This window comes from Lipophrys pholis, assembly GCF_963383615.2.
Source record: "Lipophrys pholis genome assembly, chromosome: 9".
NCBI lineage: Eukaryota > Metazoa > Chordata > Actinopteri > Blenniiformes > Blenniidae > Lipophrys > Lipophrys pholis.
This window is the reverse complement of record NC_137639.1, coordinates 3,671,802-3,695,280: the sequence shown is the minus strand read 5'-3', so window position 1 is coordinate 3,695,280 and position 23,479 is coordinate 3,671,802. Positions and strand designations below refer to the sequence as shown.

Genomic DNA, 23,479 nt, shown 5'->3' with positions numbered 1-23,479 from the left:
AGGGAAAAAACTTACACTCAAATGAAGTTTGTACATTTGTATGTTCAAGGTCACACTGTTTGGATGCACTCAAATACAGGCTCGTTGAGGTATTACACACAAATGTAAAGGGCAAAGAAAAAATTATGGTTTCCTACAAAGCGGCGGTGTAACCCTCACAATCAGCAACCAAATCCAGCTGGTCTGCCATATGATATATTACTAGTGTTCAGTGAGCGGTACAGTCAATAAATTCTATAAAGGGAGTCCAGATTTGACTAAAATTGTGTTTTTGTTTGCTGTGGCTTAACCTTAATTTCTCCAGTGAGATCATAGAAAGCACCTCCCTGACCCACTGCAGAAGAATGTCTTCGTGCCATCAATGTTAAAAAAAGCAATGGCATTTGATTGTGAATTTGTATATTGTTTTTCTGGGGGTGTTGATCCAAAAATGCCAATGACCGGATCGGGATGTACTGTGACCCCATGTATATAGGATATGACCTTGAAAATTTCTATCCCAAAGTTGCTCAAAGACTTGCATTTCCAAAACATGTGGCCTAATGTGGCTGGATCGTGGCTTGATCTTGGGCTGATGTCAGGATAAATACTGGCCAGTTTAGAATTTGAATAGTGTAAGCGGTGTACCACTTTAAATTGAATCAGGCCATGTCTTATGTACAAAGATGTAGTGTGTATACTTCCCAAACAATTTTTCCATGTTTCGTCTGAGATTGCAATGCCTAAACCTTCCTCCTATGCCATTTTGGTGCCTCTGAATGATGATGGATCAATTTCCTGTAATGCCGGGTAGATCCTGGATATCCTCCTCTTTTCATCGGGGTTAAGCTCCAGAATAACATTCAGCATGTTTTTAGGTGGTAAGTGGTGGAATTGGAAGTGTTTTTGGCCAAGCTGCGTAACTGTAGGTATCTGAAAAAATTACTTTTAGGGATGTTATCTTTTTGTAGTGACTGAAAAGAGGCAAATGTGCCATCTACGAAAAGATCCTTTATAAAAACCAATCCATTTCTGTTCCATGTTTTGAAAGCGTCAATTTGGGATGGTGGGAACAGGTGATTTTGTAAAGGAGAGAGGACAGTGATTGTATTAATTGAAAGTGCGTTCTAAATTTCAGCCATGTTGTAAGAGAATTCCGAATAACTGGTCCCAGATTTGTTAACTTTACATTGATAGAGAGGGAGCTACTTAGGATCGAAGTTGGTGAAATTGACAAGTTGGTGTACAAAGTATAAAGTCCCATTGTAGCCCATGTTGGCCCTGTCCCATTTTTATGATATTGATATGCAGTAACTAAATTTAGGAATGTTGGTTGCCCAATAGTAGAATAAGAAATTAGGTAGGGCTCGTCCCCCCCCCCAACTCCTGGGCATCTTTTTCTTTTTTTTTCTTTCTTTTTTTAACAATAACAATCACAAACGGTGCTAAACAAGAATACAGTGGGGCATCTCCAGTATGCATGTTTTTCTTTCTCAGTCCGTTAGATTAGTCCATTTAGTTGTTGGTGTCTCGTTCCTTGTAGGTGTTCCATTTCTTCCAATTTCTCTCATATGTGTGTCCCTTGGGTAGTAGTGAGTCCTCTTTTCCATTGTGTAAGTACCCTTGATGATTTCGAACCACTGCTCCATGCCTGGTGTTTCCACTTTGTGCCAGTTCCCGGTTATGGCCTTTTTACTGGCAATAAGAACTCTTGGGCATCTCTCATGAGGTTCTCTTAATTTGCGGAGAGGAAGTGCCCAAGATGAAGTGGGTGATGAGACTGTTTATTTGTCTGAACCTTCAGGTTTCTTGCGTAATCCCGGTTCTCTGAGTAGCATTCGTTTCGTGTCTCACATTGGGTATGTCTACAGCGTGACCTCATCAGAAGCTCCTATTGCATTGTGCTAGCCATTATTGGCTGGAATCAAGTGTGTCAGTGTCCAGGGGGCGGAGTCCCTTTCCCTATAATGGGGCTTGACACTGCGCTGTCCGTCATTCAAAAAATGCACACCTCTTCTCGCTACGAATGAGCAAGGAGGGTGGTCTGGTGAGACACTCACTCATGCTACTCAGAGAACTGGGGTTATGCAAGTAACCGAGAGTTCTCTTTCATAGCATTTGTTTCATGTCTCCCATTGGGGAATCCTGGATTGCAGATGTTACTCTGGGGTCAACTGGCTTAAAACAAGCCTCACCAGGACTCAGCCACACTAAGCATCGAATGGGCTAATGTAGCGGCTGTAACATCAAGCCTGTACAACCTGGCGAAGGTGTGTGAAGATGTGAAGGTGTGCAGTGCAAACTGTTTCTGCACACGCCAGAGAGTTCCGGAACTCAAGCGTTGGGGAACCGGAGCTCTGGAGCCACCCACTCTGTGCGACATGCGGCGACCCACGCAATGGCGCACTGGTCAGCAACGCGACAAGCGGACTCGGTAGTGCACCGGAGCTGCTCCAAGCTAGCTGATTGACGTCCGCGGCTCCAAGCTCCAATCTCAGTTTGGTTATGGCCGTAGCTTCTGCTTCCGAGTCCCGGTCTCTGTCCCTGCTTTGCTTCTGCTCTTTTGGGACCAACGTGAAAGTTGTGCCGCAAAAAAAATGTAAACTGTGCAAAGCTGAATATGTTAACAGAGGATTCATACAGCCGACATATTAAAATATTGAAGGTGTGTAGTAAATCTCTGACCAATCAGCAGACGGCTCCTCAATCTGACCCGTTCAGTTGTCCTGAGTACCCCAATGGAAGGGTGGTGGAAAAGCGTCAACCTTTGGAGCGGTTATTTCCATAAAATCCACAATTCTTGCAGTGGAAACCTGAACCGTACTGGACCATCCCGTTCCGTCCCTGCACTTTTTGTGCAGTGGAAACAGGGCTAATGTGGCTGTTTAGGTCCCCAAGAATAATAGTATCTGTAGATGTTGAACAGAGTAGAAAGCAGGTCTCGTATTTCTGGTATAAAAGATGAGTTCTGTTTGGGTGGTGGATAGATGAGCAGTATTGTTGTAGGAAAGGGGGGCTGACATTTGAAAGTGAGGCAATCAAAAGAGGAAAATGCAAATAGAGCCAGGGGAGATAGTTTAAGTTTGTTCTGGTTACTTTACCAGCAGGCCTTCACCACAGCCAGCGCTTTAAAGTTTTTGCATGTAGCTTTAACCAGGAGGACAGGCTTCATTCAGAGTAGAGTACACATCAGGCTGGTGCTAGGTCTCAGTAATGGACAGTCCTGCCCAATGTCCGGGATGTGGTCACTGATGAGGCATGATTTACAGTATTTGTCAGTTATTGTGCATTAAAAAGTTCTGTTTTGATGTAAGAGATATTAGAGGATCTTTAAAGATGTTTGAGCAGACTGGAATCCACACCACATTTTCTGCCCCACTCACCATGCAGCGGTCTCACGGTGCTTCCAGGTGCACTAATTCCAATAGTGGCGGCGTTCTGATGACGTGTTGGAAGTGCGACGCTGTGATTGAAGCGCGGTATGTTTTTCCTCCCGTGTTGTCAGTAAACTTCTTGCAACTGGAGCTGGATATATCGTGGATTGAAGATCCGTCCTTAGGCTTCGAACTGAAACCTCATCGTGTGAACCTCATCATCCCAAATGTCTGCAGAGTTGAAGAGGAGCTTCGGAGGGTCAAAAACCTTCTTGCTGAGCATCGGAGTCCAAGTAGCTCAATGATCTCACTACACTCTGGGTTGAAGCAGTTGTTGCGTTTCACCAGCTGTGTGGTAGAATGTCAGGGTGGTGGCCGCCGCAGAGGATGTTAGCCCGGTGCTTGCCGCTAGTCCCAAACAAGACAACCAGAGATGGTTATTGAGCAGCTTCGTCAAGATTGGACTGTTATCAGGAAGGTGGAAGCACTACTCAAGCCGGCACGAATCAGTTAAAATCAGTCCAGAGTTTTGCTGTGATGGTGAATATCTTGCTGACAAGCAGAGATATCACAAAAATCCTGGACTGGAGAAGTTGCGAATGGACCGTACCAGCGTCCTCCTCCACTACATTACAGTAAGTGAGCTTTAGTACAGCAGCAGTAGCAAGGAAATTTATTGAGGGCATCGACATTAGTGAAGGCATGAGCTGAGCATAGGCTACTATAATAAGTGTGCAACCTACAGAAAGATCCATATCTGTGTAGAAGGTTGGAGTGGGATGGACTGACTGAGCTGCCATAGAGGATTGTGAGAGCAGAATCTGAGTTAGGTTTTGTTTTCCATATCAAGGCTGCATATAGAAGATTTTAGATGGGTTTTGTTCCGTATTTATTAGTATTGTATTCTGGAAAAGTTCTCTGTCCAAATTGTATGTTCAAGTGTTGGCAAAATGTATTGTGTTGACAAATGTCAAATCATGAAGGTACATGTATCATAACTATGTTTATCTAAATCAGGATTGGGGAGCCACAACATTTTTACATTTTATATATTCACTCATAGACTCATCTCTGATGGAGACGAGTCTATGAATGCCCACAGGTGGGCAACAGACCGTCCGGTGTCCTGGTGAAGGTTGAACAACCTGGAGCTCAACGCCCTAAAGACGGTGGAGATGATTTTGGACTTTAGAAAGAACATGGAACTCACTACCTTCACCCTGAGAGATGCTCCGCTGGAAACTTTAGCGACCTTCTGCTTCCTGGAAAAACCATCACCTGAGACCTCCAGTGGGAACGGAACATAAGGACATCCAGCAGAGGATGTACTTCCTGCGGCAGGTGAAGAAGTTCAGCCTGAAGCAGATGATGATGATGGTGCACTTCTACACCTCCATCATCTAGTCCATTCTCACCTCCTCCATCACCGTCTGTATGCTGCAGCTACGGCTAAGGACAAGGTCAGCTGAGACATTGGCTTCAATCTGCCTTCCCTCCAGGACTGGTACGCCTCCAGGACTGTGAGGCTTGCTGGTAAGATTAGCCGACCCCTTCCACCCTGGACACGGACTCTTTCCACCCCTCCCCTCTGCCAGAAGGCTTTGGTCCATCAGGAAAGCGTGTGATCATCCTTCAGTCACAGCAGTGGCTTGATCACACGATGTTTCAGCTGTCCCTGGGCTGCCTCCACCTCCCTCCACTGGCAGCTGCTTCTTCTTCTTCTTCTTTTTTTTTTTTGAATAAACTTTATTTAGAGTTTGGAACTGGCAGCTTCTTTTTTTGCAGATGCATCCTGACGACGTAACACGTCCGTTCACTCGGTCAGTGGTGTTTGAAAGATGGATAGAAAGTAAGGGTGGCACAGAGAAAGAGAGAATTAAAAAAAGGAAAGCTCTGGAAACAGATGCAACAATATGTGCTAAAATGGGCAACTTTTTCATTAAAACGAGCTTACAGTTTGAAACAACAAATGAAGATGATTGATCGGGTAAGATTTGCCTCCAAACCACTGTTCAATTTGATTACGAAGTCAATAGGATACGAGGCCCCTGGGGGTGGGAGGTTGGCTGTCCTCCGACCAGGCCCGACCAAGCCTTCGCTCTTCCTGGTCTGGGGGAGGGGCTGGTCCGGGGTGCGGGGGCTGGGGCTGGGGCTATCTCTGCCCTGCCGGGTTGGGAGTGGCGGTGCGGGGGCCGGCTCCCGGGGGTGCGACGGGGTCCGCTGCCGGGATTGGGGGAGCTCCCGGCCCACTTGGCCCGGGGGCCCTGCTCCGGCCGATCTCGGCTTGGCCCGGGGCCCGTTGCCCTTTATCCTTCTCTTGTGGACTCTTCTTGCCTGGGGGGATTCCTCTCTGCATTCTCCATCTGGTGCTTTCTGGGCGGGGGCGTGGCTCTCTGGGGTGGTTCGCTGGGGCCTCCCCGGGGTGATGCTACAGGTCCCCCCGACAACAGTTCCGGCCTCACCCAGTGGACAAACCACACACACACACATTTCCACTCCTCATGAGATGTATTGTTGAAGTTGCTTGTTTTCTGTCATTATTCGCTCAACTTTCAAAATCATGTTCCTCTTTTGTTGTTGCTTCTTTGTTAATTCATGTTCCTGCTTGGAAATCATGTTACTGTGTAGACAGAGCTGCTCAGGCTGGTTTAATCTAATAATAGTTGGAAAGTATTTGGATCGGTGCGATAACCGCAAATAATATATGTAGCACTGACAAGGGTATTGTATGTTATGTACCAGCCTGAAATGTTTTATGTGTACATATACAACAATAAATGCATTTGAAGAGAAGGTGTGAATCTGCATTGACAAAACTACATGTCAAAGAAATAAAGCAAGAAAAAAATCCATAAATACTAACAGAAATTGTTACATTAATACATGAATCAAAAGAAGAGTAAACTTAAGATGTTATATTCTATTCAAGCCCTTTGATTTCAGACACATTGGTATATAAATATTATGGTGAGTAAATAAGTATATTCATTCAAACAAAAGAAAAGTATTTTAAACAAAAATATAAATGGAATCAAGAGTGTATTATTTATATATTTTTTATTATTTTTTCTCTTTTGCCATTGTTGTGGTTTGCTCCCCAATGGTGGTAGAGCGTCTGAACCCAGAGTTTAGACTTTAAGGCAGCTGTTCCTGTCATGCGGGATCTGTTCTTGGCATTGTGCGACTGCAGTTCGTATGAGACTCTTCTTTTTTGTTAGATAACACACCGTGCATGATTCAGTGGCCTTTACATAGTGTTAAAAGAGAATCATCAACCTGTAAGTCCTGCTTCAGGAATTTAATTAACCTCGAAAAGCGGAAGACGACAGACTGGTGTTACAGATTCCCCGGTTTCCGTGTTCATTAGTGACCGTCTTCCTTTAGTGTCCGCAGACAACAAACAAAAAAAACAGTACATGTTATAAACTATTGATTTGGTCCAACTTGAAGCTCACGATCCTAGCTAAAAGTAGAAAAAGAAGTTATGACGTCGGTTGTAAGTAGGGGGTACCTTCAGTAAAACTGTGTGTGCAGTGTTAGTGAAGCAAATATAAATGCTTTGGTTTAAAGGAAAATCAACAACAGACGTCATCTCAGTGCCAGTCCACGTAAATGCTGTTTTTAACAGCCGCGGATACCACAAGTAACACGGGAACCAGTGAACCCGTAACACCGGAGGACAGCAAGCGATCAGTGTTCCGCTTCCGCGGTCCCTGAAACGGTGTGTTTACAACCGTGTTGTCGCTGGTGAAGAGAGAATTAAAACCTGAATATCGACAGGATAAAGGCGGGATTAAAGTCGACATTTCAGCGGCGTCATGTTTGAAAACTTCAGAGAAAGACTTCAAATGGTGCAGCAGGATTTCACCGCAGGGTGAGTGTGTTTTAGATTGTTTGCTTGAACACACACACACACACACACACACACACACACACACACACACACACACACACACACACACACACGCATTAAAAACGGGCAGGTATACGTCAGTGTTATTTACTGTCAGTGTGACAACATTGGCTTCAGACTTCTGCTAACTGTGTCTTAGCTCTGTTTGCTGTTTCTTAGTTTTCTACTGTTTTCTACTGCCCTCCCCTACCCTCCACTGCCCTCCACTACCCCCCACTGCCCCCGTGGACTCGCTGTCAGCTGATGATCATGTGCAGGTCGTTGTTTTAGTGAGCTGAGGAGCTTCCAGCCCTCCTCCTCTGTGTCCTTCACGCAGCAACCAAAAGAGAATGGAAGCGAATGAGGCTCAAAAATCAGTTTGAAATGTTTTAACAGAAATGCTTTTTCATTTTCAGATTAAACTGCATTTATTTGACTCATAAATCAAAATGAATAATCAATCATCCAAACTGCTTTTTAAGTTTCTTTGACAAGGCTGTTCATTCTGTGACCTAATGAAAATGATGATTAAGATTTAATTTTCAAAAGACGCTCCAGCAAATAGTGACCAAATTCATTTAGAAAATGTCACATTTGAAAATCAAAATGCATTTGCAAAAATGGTTTTTCCTTTTCCAGGGTATAGCTGCGTTATGGGACTCGTTCAGAGCAGGTGATGGGTTGTTGATGCTGCGGTGGTGTTCGGTATTGATACACAACAGAATGTTTCTGAGAGCGAGTCCTATCATCTTGGAGCAGAGAGTAATGGTGCTTTCCCACTAGCTCCTACTCAGTCTTATGTAACTTGACTGTACTCTCTTTTGACACTTTTCCATGACGTGATAGTTCCCACTGCCAGGTACTTTCGTGGTACCCGGCACACACTCCAGGATAATCGGGCCGATTCTAGTCCTGATCTCTCCCTCCAGAGCATCGGGAGCACAGGCCCGATTGTTGGATGTCTGCAAAGAAAATCGTGTCTGATTTTCCTGTGGTGTGGGGAGTGTTAAGAGAGATGTGTCGGGTCTGATCTGCTCGGACGGAGAGATCGTAGATAATGAACATGTTTAATAATTGCGATGAGAAATCCTGGAGTGTGTGTTCTGCTCCGAGAGGAGCCGAGCAGCAGGATGTGTGACGTCATGTGTACCGGTATGAAAACCAACCAGGCTAAAAGCAACACTGCTGCTGCAGCCAAAGCCAGAAAGTTCCCGACTTGTTATTGCCCGACATCATGAGATTATATGATATTAGTTCATTGGACAATATAACCAGTCCTGCACAGCACTGTGATCTCTCAGTTATACTTTATTGTTCCTCACTGCTCTTCTTTATCTTCTTTATATTTTCCATTAATCTGGTTTAAGGCTGTTTCCCCCGTGTGAATGCATTTCGTGTTGGAATATTATTTCCTCACCTTGATGGCAGAGTAGATGTGCGCTCCATGAATTCATGTTTCTGCAGTTATATCAGACGTGATCATTATTATTAACCTCATTATTACAGATCAACCCTCATGGAGCTAAACACACTTGGAACAAGAACAAAAACATCCTTCAGTGACCAGGATTTATTTTATTATGTCAAAAATATTGCTCTAAACTTTGTCTCCGCTCCGCTGAACTCTGAGTTCTCCACGTGGGCGGGACAATCCGCGCACCAATCAGGATAGTCTGAAAATAGGCAGGTCATTTTCCAAGAGATCTGATTGGTCAGGAGACGGAGCTTGTACGCTCTCGCTGCAGTTAGGCAGTACCGGGGGGATTTATCCTGGTAAGAAGTGACTCTGCTTCACAGTATGGAAATCCCGGGGTTAATCATGAACTTACCTCGATAAAAGAAACTCCTGAGTCGTAATATCGGCCCGAGGTTGATTTGTGGCAACGTGTTTGTTTACATGTACATGCCGTGTTTTACACTGAAGTCATGTTTGACTACGCGAGATTTGGAATATTGAGCGTGAAGAACATAGACCTATATATAAAGCTTTATAGAAGTCTTCTGGTGCAGAGCCTGATACTCTGCTGAAGAATGGGTTAGTGTGTGGTCAGCTCCGTAGTTCACACCACACACTATCAGATCAGAAGAGGAAGATCTTGTGTGATCTGTCTTTTGTGATCATCAAGGGTGTGGTCTCTTGATCTGTGAAGGTTTTAAAAATCCTGTAGTGTGTGCCAGGCTTAAGTCGAGAAGAAAATGTGACGTCGGCAGACGGCAGGCCACTGATTGGCTGTATTAGAAAAAAATGACATCACACAGAAAAGTCCAATAATTAATTTTTCTGAAAAGGATTAGATCCAATTATAAATCGACCCATTGCCTTGATTTTGCTCATTTGAAGTGTTTGTTCTGTGGGTGTTGAAGGATCAGTTCGGGTTCAGAATGACTCCCAGGTTCCTCACAGTGACACTGGAAGTCAAAGTAATACCATCCAGTGTTCACACATGTTTTGATTATTTGTACGAGATGTTTTGTGTCAAATATGATAACCTGATTTTCATCTAAGTTCAGAAGCAGAAAATAACAGCTGATCCAGGTGTTTATGCCTTAAGACAAACTTTTAGTTTAATAAGTTGATCAGTATCATCTGGTTTCATAGATAAATAGATCTGTATATCATCTGCATAACAATAGACGTTATTGGAGTTTTTCCTGATCATATTCATTACATGTACAGTGTAACGTGAAAAGTATTGGTGCTGAGACAGAACCCTGAGGAACGCCATGCTTAACTTTATTCTGAGCAACAATAAGACCTAGCTAATGTACTGATGGTGTTTTGATTCTACAAAGCTTTTAGAGATCTGTGAAATATTTCTTTTAAATGTTTTGTTCTCTCTCTCTCTCTCCCCCCCCCCCCCCCCCCTCTCCAGCTTTAAGACTCTGGGGGATAAGTCCAGAGAAGGTAAAATAAAGAGAAGATCCAGGTGAGTGTAGTTTGTATTGTTAATGATATGATGTGGAATGAAGAAACATTAATAATCACATTTTGTTTAGTTCAATACGTTTTCTGAGCCTTTTATTAAATCCGGTTTTGTTATGAAAGTTTTTGTATCGATTTCCAGGAAGTTCATGTTTTTAAATGTTCTTTAAAGTCACAGACAAACTTTATCCCCACATTTTATTTTAAGTCGTTTTTCAAAGACATTCCTTTTGGGATCACATGTATGACTTTTAAATGATTGGGTTGTTGGAGGTGTCTTCATTTATATCCAAAACAACACGGTCAGGACAGGCAGCCTCCAACATGGAAATGTCCCTGAACCGTCTCCAAGTTTTCCTTTTTTCTCCGCAGGACTGAGGACAATCTGTCTCATTTCAGTGGAGGCCTGGAAATCCTGCACAGGTAAAAAGTGTTGCTCAAAGGCACATATGGTCACCTAGAAAACAGGCGTCTCTATCCCTGAGCCACCGCTGCCATTGACCTGTCGGCCATCACATCACAACCCCTGGCCTTATGTTGGTCTGCCCTGGGCTGTGGACGTTTGGGCTCCTCTGCATGTCTGACCCTGGACCCTGGATGTTAGCAGCAGACCCTTCAGGCCCTGGAAGTCTGAAGCTGTTAGGAGTTCACCACTTGCCTTTCTTTGACTCTAAACGAGCTGCAGGCTTTCGATTCAAGCTCTTTAACCTTCATGAATTAGCTTCTCACACAAAGACTCTGATGAAAGTCCATCTGCTGACTGAAGCGTCCCACCGTCCGACATCTTCCACGAGACAGACATAAGAGTTTGTCTTCACGTGCCAGTGGTCATAATCTAATGGCTGAAGCTTTCACAAAATCTAAAAGAACATTTTTAGCATTATTTTTGTTTGTATTCTATTTTACACTTATAAATGTGCCACTTAAACCTAATGGTACAAAACGTTCTAGATCTCAGTGTCGCGTTTCCTCTGAAAATCTTATTTTAGACTTCAATATGTATATTTATCGGTATATTCCCAGAGCCAGATTGAACTGTTCTATGATGTGGTTTTGGCCCACTGGCCATAAGTTTGAAACTGTACAGAGAATATTAAGTTTGAAAGTTTAGTTTAGTTTTACTTCTTCGAGTCAACAGATCGAATCTGGATTCTTATAAAAGTTGTAAACGGACCGTGATGGAGCGTTAGAAGTGATGCTGAGCCAAACCACATCACGGTCTTTAGACTGCAGAGACGTTCTTTTGTTGGTCATCATTTCCACCATCTGGGACTGTTTGAAAAGAGGCGGAGAAGAAGAACTACTGGAAACGGCAGATAGAGAGTCTGATGAGACGGTTCACAGATCTTTTTCTCTGGAACCTGCTTCCTCTTGGTGTTTGTTTAAAGTAGAATCAAGCAAATATGCTAAAGGTTTGTGTGATTGAAGATAAGAATAAGTTTTGTCACAACAGACAAACTCCCCCAAAAACCCAGAGACAGACTTGAACCATCAACTATTTCCAGACTGATTGGGTGTTTATAGATCATCTGCTTTTCTTCCTGTAGGTATGAGGAGAACTGGTTTCTACTCCACAGACGAACTAAAGACTGTGCTCAGGCTGCAGAGGTAAAAACTCTTTCACTTTCACTTTTTTTTTAAATCTTTAGCTTCCACACAGGTTTTACAGTTTGTTTTCAATATCAAACCAACATTTTAGTTCTTCTGATGAGTGAAGTTTTCACAGGAAACTACTTTTTACCAATGCTGGCGCTCCCAATCCTACAGTCAAATACCAGTTTTGGTCAACCTGCTGGAATCTGGTTTTCTTTTAGTGATTCCTGATGAAACCGGTGGGAATTCTAATTTCACTGAAAACCAGATTCATTCACGTGCACTATGCCAGCATGTTGAACCATGCTTTGGGTTCCAGCACGATTTAACCCCCAAGCAAAGATTCTAATCACTAATCACCCAACTCCATGCTTAAAATAACACAAAAACATCAACATAAAAAATATTTCTTGATTAAAACCATAAAGGCAGGTTCACTACGTAATTTCCTCAGATTTCTTGGGGCGAGTATCAAACTATGTGTCTTTTGAGACTATTTGAAGCAATCCGCAACCATGTGCCCTGATTCCTGATGGCTGCCATCTTGGATTTTACAAAATGGCTGCGGAAAAAAGGTTTTCATCAAAATCTCAGCTTCTGAATAACCTAGAAATCTGAGTTGACTGTAAGCTTTATTAACTACAACAGCGTTAAGCCAAACCTTCAAAGTAGAGACTGTTTGGCTCCCGAACTGCAACTGGAAGCTGGTTTCACACGAGAGGAGCCTGATGGCTGAAACCGCTGCCTTCCTCCACCTTGAGAAAACCTTGGAACCTCCAGTGGGGCTGTCTTTTGTGTGTCATTTATATGTGACTTTCCATATCCATATCTACCCACCTTGCCCAAACGGGCTCGTGATTCTTTGGCGATAGTTAGACATCACTTGGTGTCACCGAGGGATCACACCATCGCTGGGCGCGGCCATTTTTGCGTGACGTTTCAACGAGATCTCGCCCCGAGAGCGCAATCACGTGATTCTCGCGTGATCGCCGATGATAGCGTAGGAAAACGGCGTGAAAAGTGACTGAAAACATGAGGAGAGTGCTGCTGGTAAGGTAGTCGTATTTTATTGGTAGCATCAGTGGGCCGGTATGCACCGCAACGCAGTACCGGCTCTTTTAAATTTTACCCCTCAGCGTACTGGAACTTTTCTCTAGTTCCTGAACTTCTCGTAATGCCTGGACTGTCAGCCGCTACTTTATTCACACACTTTGAACCCAGCGGCTTAAACAATGAGGCTAATTTATGGGTTTTTACTGGTAAACACGGGTGATGCGTTCAGGTGCATCGCGTAACTCTGCACTCCGGGGCTGACCAATCGTCCTCAGAGGAAAATCTCCTCACAATCATAATCAGCAAATACTTTATGACCACAGATAAAACCCTCAGTGTTTGTGTATTTTTGCAGTAATTTACTTGCCCCTCTCTCTCTCTCTCTCTTTTCCTCCAGTCCAGTCCGTGGCCCCACCACGGAAGCAGTTTAGAACTTGTTTTTTTCTTAAAAAAGAAAAAAAAAACTGCAATCCAAGTGTGGCCTATACTGTATGTGTACAAATGTTATTCTTTTTAAATATGGTGGGTGCAGTTTATGTTCATTTTTAAAAAAATATTTTACACTTCACTGTCTGTGGCCCATATTGACGTGATCATCGACATCAACATTTTTCACAATTACACACTTAAATCGTTATATTACTGTACCGGCAGAACATTTCCTCAAAATCCATTTCAAACTGCAGCAGGTTCCTGTCCAGTCTATTCCTACATGACCCCAGGTTCCTCTGGGTCACTTTTCTAGGGGATTCACTGCAGCTTTTATTTCACAATCACACACTAAAATCACAAACAATTGAAATATCGCCGTCAAGGCAGACTTTTTAAAAGTTCCCTAGAAAATCTAGTTGTTTTCAGCAAACTGCAGCACATTCCTGTTCGCCATGACCCCAAAGTTCCTCTGGGTCACTTTTCTAGTGGATTCACTGCAGCTTTTTTTTCACAATTACACACTTAAATCACACCCAATACATGTAATGCTGTACAGACTGATTAAATAAAAATCCCCACAGGGACAATTAAAGTATATCTGAACTTATTCAGGATAGTGTAGAGACATCCACTCATTTCTCTCTCTCTCTCTCTCCTCTCTCTCTCTCTCTCTCCTCTCTCTCTCTCTCTCTCTCTCTCTCTCTCTCTCTCTCTCTCTCTCTCTCTCTCTCTCTCTCTCTCTTTCTCTTTTCTCTTTCTCTTTCTCTTTCTCTTTCTCTTTCTCTCTCTCTCTCTCTCTCTCTCTCTCTCTCTCTCATTCTTTCCTTTAATTTTTTTGGGGGGAATTATTAAAAGTCTGCCCATATTTAAATATATATGCAATTATTTACAACATGCACTTGTGTTGTTGTTTTTTTTATCTCACACTATTAGAATAAAGCAGCCGGTGGATCCACACGCTGCACAAGGTGCCTTTATTTTACACCGACCAGCTGCTGTACAAAATGTCTGTACATGCGTCTGAATATTATGTTTTTGTCCTTATTAGTATGAGCGACTGACGGCAGGTCACCAAGAGGAGTACCGGCACTTGTTTCTTTCCACATAAAGCACTGGGCAGCAAACACAAAATACAGTGTAGGATACAATAACTTCTACACAGAGTAGAAAGTAGTAACTTGAGATACATCAGTAGTTACATTTTAAAGGTGGGTGAATATAGAAAACACGGAAAAACTTACCCCAAACATTAAAACAAGCATGTTGGACCCCATGCACCCAGCCATGTTGGCCCCCCCCGGACCCCTTCACAAGGGTCCACTGCCAGAGTCAAATTAATTTAAGTACTTGTACTTGTTTCTTCAAAGAACAATTACAGAAACATATTACAATGTATTTATTGTAGAATTCATACAACCCAAGCTTTTACATTTCCATTGAACTTTGGTAAGTAAAATGTTGTAATCACTTGGTAAAATCCTTCACGTGAAGCCCTGATATCTGTTTGCATTGAAAATGTATATGTCATCGTGATACATTAGAAGATGTGTGTATGTTGTGTTCACATGCCCAGGAGGGAGAAGTTTGGCCTGCGGGGAACTGATCCTTCCCTGCTCTTTGTTTTTCAGGCAGAATATGGAGACATAGTGATGCTGTCGGCACACTGGGAGAGGAAAAGATCCACTCTCACTCAACTGCAGGAACAACTGCAAAGCTTACCAGCTTTTATCACTGAACTAGATGCTGTTACTACCAACATAGGTAGGATGTCACTCCAATACCCATTATGTAAAGATGCTGCAACATCAGGAGACGCAGATCAGTTGTGCTCTTGTTGTTTCACCTGAGAAGTAATTTCACCTGAGAAGTAACTGTCCACTTACTTCTGATCCTTTAAAGTTGTAATGTCTCCTGTTCACCGTTTCCATCATTTCGATGTGATAAATGTCCTCCAACCTGGAAGACAATGTTCAAATCCATGACTGTTGTTCTCAATGATGAGATTCTTCAAAATTGAAATGTCAGTGTCCAAATGTTCATGGATCTGACTGAAGTTTCTGTTTCTGATGACATGAAAATGACTGATTTCCTCTCCCTATAATCAGAAAATATCCCTTTTACAAGGATTACAGTGTGAACCTTTCACCGTTTTATTTATGGGATTTTGTACCATAAAACTACCTTCAAATGTTTTTATTCTATTTCTCTTGTTTTCGTCATCTTTGTTATCGTCTTTGTGTTTTGCATTTGTGACTGTCTGTTAATGGAAAGCACGTTGAAATCCCTGTTGTTGAATTTACTACTTTGAATTTATAAATATTCTCAAATACAGTTCTCTGACTGGATTTACGTGGCGAAGTTCCCTTTGAATGGCGGTTAATAACATCCCATGAATTGGTTTTGTGGTTGTTTGCAGCACATTTGGAAGGTGAATTTGAAGAGATGGAAAGCAAACTGGTATACCTGGAGACTATATGTTCACAGTGTGAACAACAGACCGTCAAACAACAGCATAACAACCAAATTGAGGCCTACAAGAAGAAGAAAAGGTATGAAATATTCTGTGAAAACAGGCTCCCCTAAACCTTCATGATACTTTTATTATGAAGTTCTGATAGTAGGAAACATTTCCGATATTTGTCTCACTTTAGTTGAAAGTCTGACGGTGGATAATAACGTTGGACAAACAGATTCACTGTCAAACGTAAAAGCAGGACTGTTTTACTGTTTCTTTCTTTTGTGTTCTCCTCAGAACCAAGTGTTCTGCAGGCTAATATGGGACTTAACAGCTCTTTCAGATGTGTTGACGCCTGGTTGTTAGGAGCTTCCTAGGTTAAAAGGAGGATTTGAATCCTATTCTAGATTTAACAGGAAGCCAATGAACAGAAGCTGAGGTTGGAGCGACGTGATCTCTCCTGCTGGCTCCTGTCAGGACTCACGCTGCCGCAGTTTGAATCAGTTGAAGACTTTTTAAGCAGTTTTTAGGACAAACTGATAATAGAGTTACAATAGTTACTCTGGAAGTGACAGAGTCAATGTTCCTCATTTTAGACATTCCAGGTAAAAGGAAGCCGTCCTTCAGACTTGTTCAATGTCGGAGTTGAAGGATCCGTCCTGGTCCAATGTAACTCCCAGGTTCCTCACAGAGGTACTGGAGGTCAAAGTAATACCATCCCCTGTTACTATATATTTAGATGATTTGTGTCTTAAATGTTTCAGGCCAAGTAAAATTACTCTGAATTCAGAAGTGGACAATTACAGCTCATCCGAGTCTTTATTATTATTATTATTATTATTATTATTATTATTATTATTATTATTATTATTATTATTATCTTTAAGACAAGCTTCTGGTTGAACAAGTTGATCATTATAATCTGGTTTCATAGAAAAGAGGATTTTTGTATTATCCAATGGAACATAACAATGGAAGATGATGGAGTGTTTCCTGATAAGATCCCCGACAGGAAGCATGTGTAATGTGAAGAGTGTCGGTCCTAAGACAGGGGTCGGCAGACTTCATCACTCAAAGAGCCATTTGGACCCGTTTCCCACTGAACACAAACCCTCTGGGCTGTGTAGTACTGGGGAATGGCAGATCGAACAACAAGAAGAATATACAAAATCATGCCTTTTAAAATCACCTAAACATATCGATGAGGTCTCGCCATCGTCTCCCCGCGAGGCAGGTAGGACTCATAACTACTGGACTACAGTGGCTACCCAGGTGGAGCAGCTTCCATCAGAGATTTGATCAGGGGGAGAGGGTAGGATTATTTAATGTGTTAGTAATGTAATAAAACAAAATACATGTACAATACAACATTTTATATGCATTCAGTTCTGTTCCACTTTGTGTTTTCTAAAGAAGAGAAACTAAAATGAATCATACATTGTGTGAGATAATGGTCACTTCTACAATCTTAAATGATGTTTGTCTTGTGACAGGAAGGAGCTGGAGTCACTGGAAGGTGAGTTATTTCATCTGAGCGTGAATGAATGTTTACCAGCACATGGGCTGTCTTGGATATGTTCAATAAATCCTGATAAAAAGACAGTAATTCCTCTGAAATAAAACTCCTCCTAGAAATATGAATATACATAATTACTCTACAAGGAGCTGAGGAGGAAAAGTGGAGGACTTTGTAGGAACACTCTTACTGCATTAAATTGTTCTATGAACGGGTGAATGCAACAAGTTCAATGCTGGCAGGCTCATGTCATCACTCAGTCTCTGGTCCATACGTACTGTGTGTCTCCAGTACTTTGCCTCCGTGCACAACCACAACAGAAGAAAATGAAAGCACCAGTGTGCAGACTTCCAACTGTTCAGCCTTAAAGACAGGAACCCCCGATCAGCATCATAGAAAAAAACTAACAATACGTTTTGTCCTGTTGACAAGATCAAGTTCTACTAAAATGGGAAAAAGTATGGAGGAATAAAATACCTCCCTGATCCAGAGCAAATCACCTCACCAGTGAACTCTGATAGTCCAGATTGTGTTGTTGAGGCTTTGGCCAAGTTTTCCACAGAATCAGGAACTGACCTGTATCCAAATAATCCTGAATAACTGAAGAACCAAAATGCCCCAAGAACTGAATTCCACTGCAGTAGAGGCCTGATAAAACAACTTCAGGGACAAAATCAGCATCTGATCATGTCTGTGTGTGATCGGTAACCCTGACAGGACTGGCTCTGCATGGAAAGTTGAATCAAAGGCTCAGGTGTGGTAAAGAAACACATAACAGGGACGATCAAGAGAAGTTCTTCAAGTGTTTTGAGAACCACACATGGACTGAAGCTGGACTCATGTCGGGCTTTTCCACCAAAAAGAACCAGGTCCTAGTTCAGGGCCAGTTCTTAACTGAGCACCGCCAAAGAACTGCTTGTTTTTCCATTGTCAACGGAGCAAAGTGAGAGCCACGTCATTGCGTCACTCCAAAACGTTGTACGTCACTAATTTCACCAATACAGCGCTCATACAGGAATGAGGAGACGGACTCTAACATCGGTTTAGTCCGGGTCGCTCCATCTAGTCTGGACTGAACCTCAGATGCACCAAAGAACCAGAAGACATTGAGTCTCCTCGTCGCTCTATTGTGGTTTTTTCACGTCCATCTTGATTTAGTCTGGAGCCCCAGAGTGGCCATAGTGGAAAAAATAAATAATAATAACACGTGAATGAGCTGGGGCTTATTTTTCAACATTTCAGAAGTCCATAGTGAATTTCTCCTCCTTTCACTTTATTACTGGAAGCGTCTGAATCAAAAGCTTCAACATGGAGGAATGGAGGTGTAGAATGATAGAACGCTGCTCTACAGCCGTTTCCTATAGCAACCTACGGAAACACTCTGATTAAAGTTCTCTTTCACATGAAGCCGTTAAAAAGCTCATTTTACGGCTAAAAAATCCAAGTTTTCATTTACAGTAGTTTGTAGTTTGTTTTGTAGTTGCTGATGAACCAAAAGTATTAATTATAAAGAAGTTCTGTGGGTAGAAAATAATAGTGGAGTGTCTCATAGTGAAGAGCAATGCAGCCTCATGCAGACCTCAGCCTGCGGTCAGAACGTGAAACAAGACCTGGAAGGGAAGTTAGTTACAATGATGTTATGATGAAAAGCATGAAAAAAATGATAATGGAAAACTGCTTCTAAATTATATATCTGATGTAGCTGACTGACAGTGGAGGAGCTCTGCAGCATCTGGAGAGCCACGGCTCCGCCTTCGCGGATTAAATTATCTCATTTCCTCGTATTATTTACTTGAGGGACCGACTTATTATCTTGTTCCCACGTGTTATTTATTTATGTTTTAAACTGAAGCCAGTAACCTCCACAGAGGCAAAACATCCATCAAGTATCATGACCCTGATGAAGGTGTAGTTTCCAGACTTTCTTAGTTTTTGCAATCTCCAGGTTGGTTGAATACCAGACTGCCAGTGAGTGTGACGTGAAACATGACGGTTTGAACCAGTTCCCAATGTGTGTTTGCAGTGGAGCTGAACTTGGAGCATACGCAGAAGTTGTCCCAACTGGAGCAGGCAATGCAGCTAAAACTGAAAGAACGGCAGAAAGCCTACGAACAGGCTTTCAAACAAGACGTGGACCAGTACCTGTCCACCGGATACCTCCAGTCTCGAGGTAGGCTATTTGGAAAAAACTATTTAAAAAAAGAAAACAACAATGAAAAATGGCCTAGAATATTTGTTTGTACTTGTATTTTTCAACAGTGCAGTGGGGCGGGTGTTGTGCTTTGTGGGAGGGGATTGAGAGCTGATTGCTCATTTATGGTTTTAAGAGAAAGTTTATAGTTTTCATTTCTTTTGGTGTTTAAAAAAAACAAATCCCCTTTGTTTATACTCCATATATCTGCTGACACGAGAGTAATGCAACATCTTTTTCTTTCTTCTGGGAATGTTTAATAAAGGAATTTTTGAAATCTCTCTCTCTCTCTCTGCTTGGCTGCTTCTCTACTTCCCTACCAACCACGAGGCTCCATATCCATGCAGTGTGTTGAAGCCAGAAAGGACAAACTCATTTCAGTTACGCACAACAATCAGTTCGATCGTCACAATTCTGTCAAAAATACTGTTCATCCAAGATGACTGGTTTAACATTTGTGACATCCAGTGCACCACCAGCCCCAGGATATGGAAAAACAGAACCAGGTTCTTTATCACAGCCAAGATAAAAAGCAAGTATACGTCTACGTTACCAGCCTGCTGGAGAAGCTGTGGGGAGCTGAATGTAGGACGCAGGTTTTCTGTATCAGAATGAGATGGTACTGGAGATTATACTGGGATACAAACTCCAGATGTCATGTGAGGTTTTTGGTCTTTGTAATTTATCAAGGAAAAAAGTTGGATGTGAAGATAAATACGTGGTTAAATGTGTGGATATGTGCCACCAAATAAGCAGTAACCAGGAGGTGGGTAACCGAGCTGCTCTCTTTATAGAGGAACCTCCTACTTTAAAGAGCTGGAGGAGATTTTTTGACACTGAAAGACTCAAACACATTCTGAGACTCCAACAAGTTGAATTCAGCAAGAAATGGGACAAATGGACAACAGATACGTCTCACATCAAGGACACCACCAGAGACTGATGACGGCTTTGGGGATAATATTTAAAAGAATGTTTATATGTACTCAGTAAAGTCTGTAAAGTAAATTTACCTGGTGAGAGGAGGCAACTACAAAGTAATAGTTGTATTTTTAATATCTATTGTCACTGTGTGTGTCAGAATCACCAGGAGCTGCTGTGTGTGCTTTGGATCAGATGACCGTCGCAAACTTATCAGATCAGGAGGCTTTGGACGACTTCCTCAATTCTTCTGATGAAGATCTCAGCACTGGATCCTCACTGACCTCAGGTAAGCTCAGTGGAACCACAACCGACTGCAAATGGATGAAGTGTGAATGTTATTCTCAAACAGGAAGTAGTTTATAGCTGGAATGTTACGGTGACATCAGAGGTCTATAACTGCTGCATTATTTTGAAGGTGATCATCACTTCCGAGGGTTTTTATGTTTCTGGAGGATGTTTTGTTTTGGTGGAGGAAATGTAAACGTTGTAAAGAGTTTTTTTGTTTGTCGTCCCCTAAATGAATTAGTCCCAAGAGGGAAAATGTAGTGACTTGACCCGTCGGTCGGCGGCCACTCAGCGCAGCGCTCCTGGGAGCTGACGGTGGCCAAGTGCCTTGCTCAGGGACCTGAGGTGCACGTGTTCAACTAATGGTTAGGAAACGAGTGAAATTTCACTTTTAGACTTTTATATTAGGAATATAAGTTGTGGTCAAGTTGGTTTTTAATATTGAAGTGAATGTTTTCTTCATTCAAATGATTCCTTGATTTTCATTCATGTCCGTTTCACTACCAGACTGGGAAGGTGCTGGTAACTCTTCAGGTGATTCACATCCTTACAGAGCTGTAACCTTGTTCTGACAGGTCCAGATGCAGGGTCCTACTCCTCTGAATCTCTGAGCCAAGAGCCCCCCACACACAAACTGCCCCCCGGCTTGGACGCAGTGCGGCCCCAGCAGGAAGACCGGGGTAGTGAGGATGGTGATGAGCCAGTGGTCCAGTCTGATGAGGAAGATATTGAAGCTGACGGTCTACAAGAAGTTACAACAGTCCAAGTCAGCGAGGACAGCGACTCTGCAGGAGACCTGCCCTCTGGGTAACCGACCTGCCCTCTGGGTAACCGACCTGCCCTCTGGGTAACCGACCTACCCTCTGGGTAACCGACCTACCCTCTGGGTAACCGACCTGCTCTCTGGGTAACCAACCTGCCCTCTGGGTAACCGACCCGCCCTCTGAGTAACCGACCTGCTCTCTGAGTAACCGACCTGCCCTCTGGGTAACCGACCTGCTCTCTGAGTAACCGACCTGCTCTATGGGTAACCGACCCGCCCTCTGCTTAACCAGTCTTTCTGTAACCAGCCAGGTTCTACCTACACTTGTCTGTCGTCTCTGTTCAACAAATGTCATGTTTTCTGTCTCTCCTCAGAGTTTTCTGGAGTTATTGTGAACAAAGATTAAAGATCTCCAGAATCACTCAGTTGATGCTGCTGCTGTTGTTCTTCCATCTCAGCTCTGCACCATCACATGACCAACAGAATCAGTCCTCTGTGGTCTGCACACACTGGACAGTGTTTTCAGGTTCACATGTAGTAATCAATAAAATATTGTAACTAATAATGACAAAACTGCAGTGCCCCCCCCCCCCCCCCCCCCCCCCCTCTTCCTCCTCCTCCTCCTCCTCCTCCTCCTGTCAGATACCACAGACTCTGTGCTTCAGAACAGTCCCTGTTTACCGCTGCCATTTAACCTGTAATAGAAACAGACTCGGGACATTAACACATGTGAAATGTTTTTAATGGGAAGACACCAGGATCAGGAATCAGGAGAGTCACATCTGGTTTAATCCAGAGTGAAAAAGGTTCTGACTCCATGGATTTGTCCACAAATACAAACTCTTCTAAAAATGTGTAAAACAAAATTTAAGATAAAAACCACTTCGTGAAGAGGACACTGCGGGTACAGAAGGACCACCCAGGGAAGAGTGTGGACGTCGCTTCTCATGAAGTTCTGTCTGGATTGTGAGGAGCTGTTGGAGAAAGAATCTGTGATTCTCGATGTGACCGCTGTGTTTTGCACGGTGGAGCAGTGGTTAGCGCTTTCACCTCACAGCCAGAATGCACTGGACCCTGAGAGACCCTGGACCCTCACCAGCTCCCCGACAGCCATACTGTGACGGCCCACCAATGGTTCAATTCCTTTCCCCCAAGGGGGATTTATTAAGTAGTAAAGTATTTGTACGAATGGCCTTAGCAGTAGCCAGTAGCAGCAGTACCAGACCTTTGAACTGATCTACTTTAAACATCTCCAGGTCCTCCACCCTCCCATCTGTAAAAAGAGCCTGTACCTGCTGCGGTGATCAAACTAAAACTCAAATCATTAGAAATGTTCAGGGGCTCAAAGTTTGACAACAGGCTGACCACTGCTGACCACTGCTGGCCACTCTGAGTACTTATACAGATACGGCCATTTCACTCCTTATTTTACCATCATTGCCTTCCTATTGACTTTTTCATGGTACAAACCAACTTTGCAGATGTTGGAAATGCCAGCGGCTTCTCCATGTTGTTTTGACTGTATATCCCATAATGCCTTATATACTGTATTGATGACCGTGTTGGTCATATGCTCAGGCGATCTCTTTAGACGATGGATGGAATTCAGTTGTGGAGTCCAAAAGGAAATGGTGAGGATCCAATACAGTCCAACGTCAGTCCAGGAAAACTAAAAACATCTCATGTAATTCTGCATTTTTAATTCCTTAAAAAAAGTTATTCACTTTTTAAACTGGAACATTTTCATTTTCAAACAACCTGCTGGTAAACACACACACACACACACACACACACACACACACACACACACACACACACACACACACACACACACACACACACTAAATATCAGTCAGCTTTGGGTGAGGGATTATCAACATCAAAGTCGATGGAAATGTCAGCCTGGCTATCTTTGGAATAGCCAGTAACCTTTTGCATAACCACAAGCCCCTACCCCCCACCCCTACACACACACACACACACACACACACACACACACACACACACACACACACACACACACACACACACACACACACACACACACACACACACACACACACACACACACCTGCCCCCATCAGTGGAGGTAATTAAAG

General features: G+C 43.0%; 1 protein-coding gene across 1 annotated transcript; it reads left to right on the top strand.

Annotated features, from left to right (window-relative positions):
• Positions 1-6,663: 6,663 nt before the first annotated feature.
• Positions 6,664-21,810, top strand: LOC308114032 (dysbindin-A-like). Its single transcript, XM_080470657.1, has 10 exons — positions 6,664-7,227; positions 10,119-10,172; positions 10,541-10,591; positions 11,716-11,776; positions 14,875-15,007; positions 15,663-15,795; positions 17,195-17,217; positions 19,241-19,387; positions 20,490-20,618; positions 21,193-21,810. The coding sequence occupies exons 1-10, from the start codon at positions 7,172-7,174 to the stop codon at positions 21,426-21,428; spliced, it is 1,023 nt and encodes a 340-aa protein (XP_080326783.1). The 5' UTR covers positions 6,664-7,171; the 3' UTR covers positions 21,429-21,810.
• Positions 21,811-23,479: the final 1,669 nt, after the last annotated feature.

Bases quoted from the DNA above. Each gene is read 5' to 3' on its own strand.
- LOC308114032 (XM_080470657.1), top strand. From the start codon at position 7,172: ATGTTTGAAAACTTCAGAGAAAGACTTCAAATGGTGCAGCAGGATTTC. The intron at 15,796-17,194 runs GTATGAAATATT...GTCTTGTGACAG, and splicing joins GCCTACAAGAAGAAGAAAAG to GAAGGAGCTGGAGTCACTGG. The intron at 19,388-20,489 runs GTAGGCTATTTG...TGTGTGTGTCAG, and splicing joins CGGATACCTCCAGTCTCGAG to AATCACCAGGAGCTGCTGTG.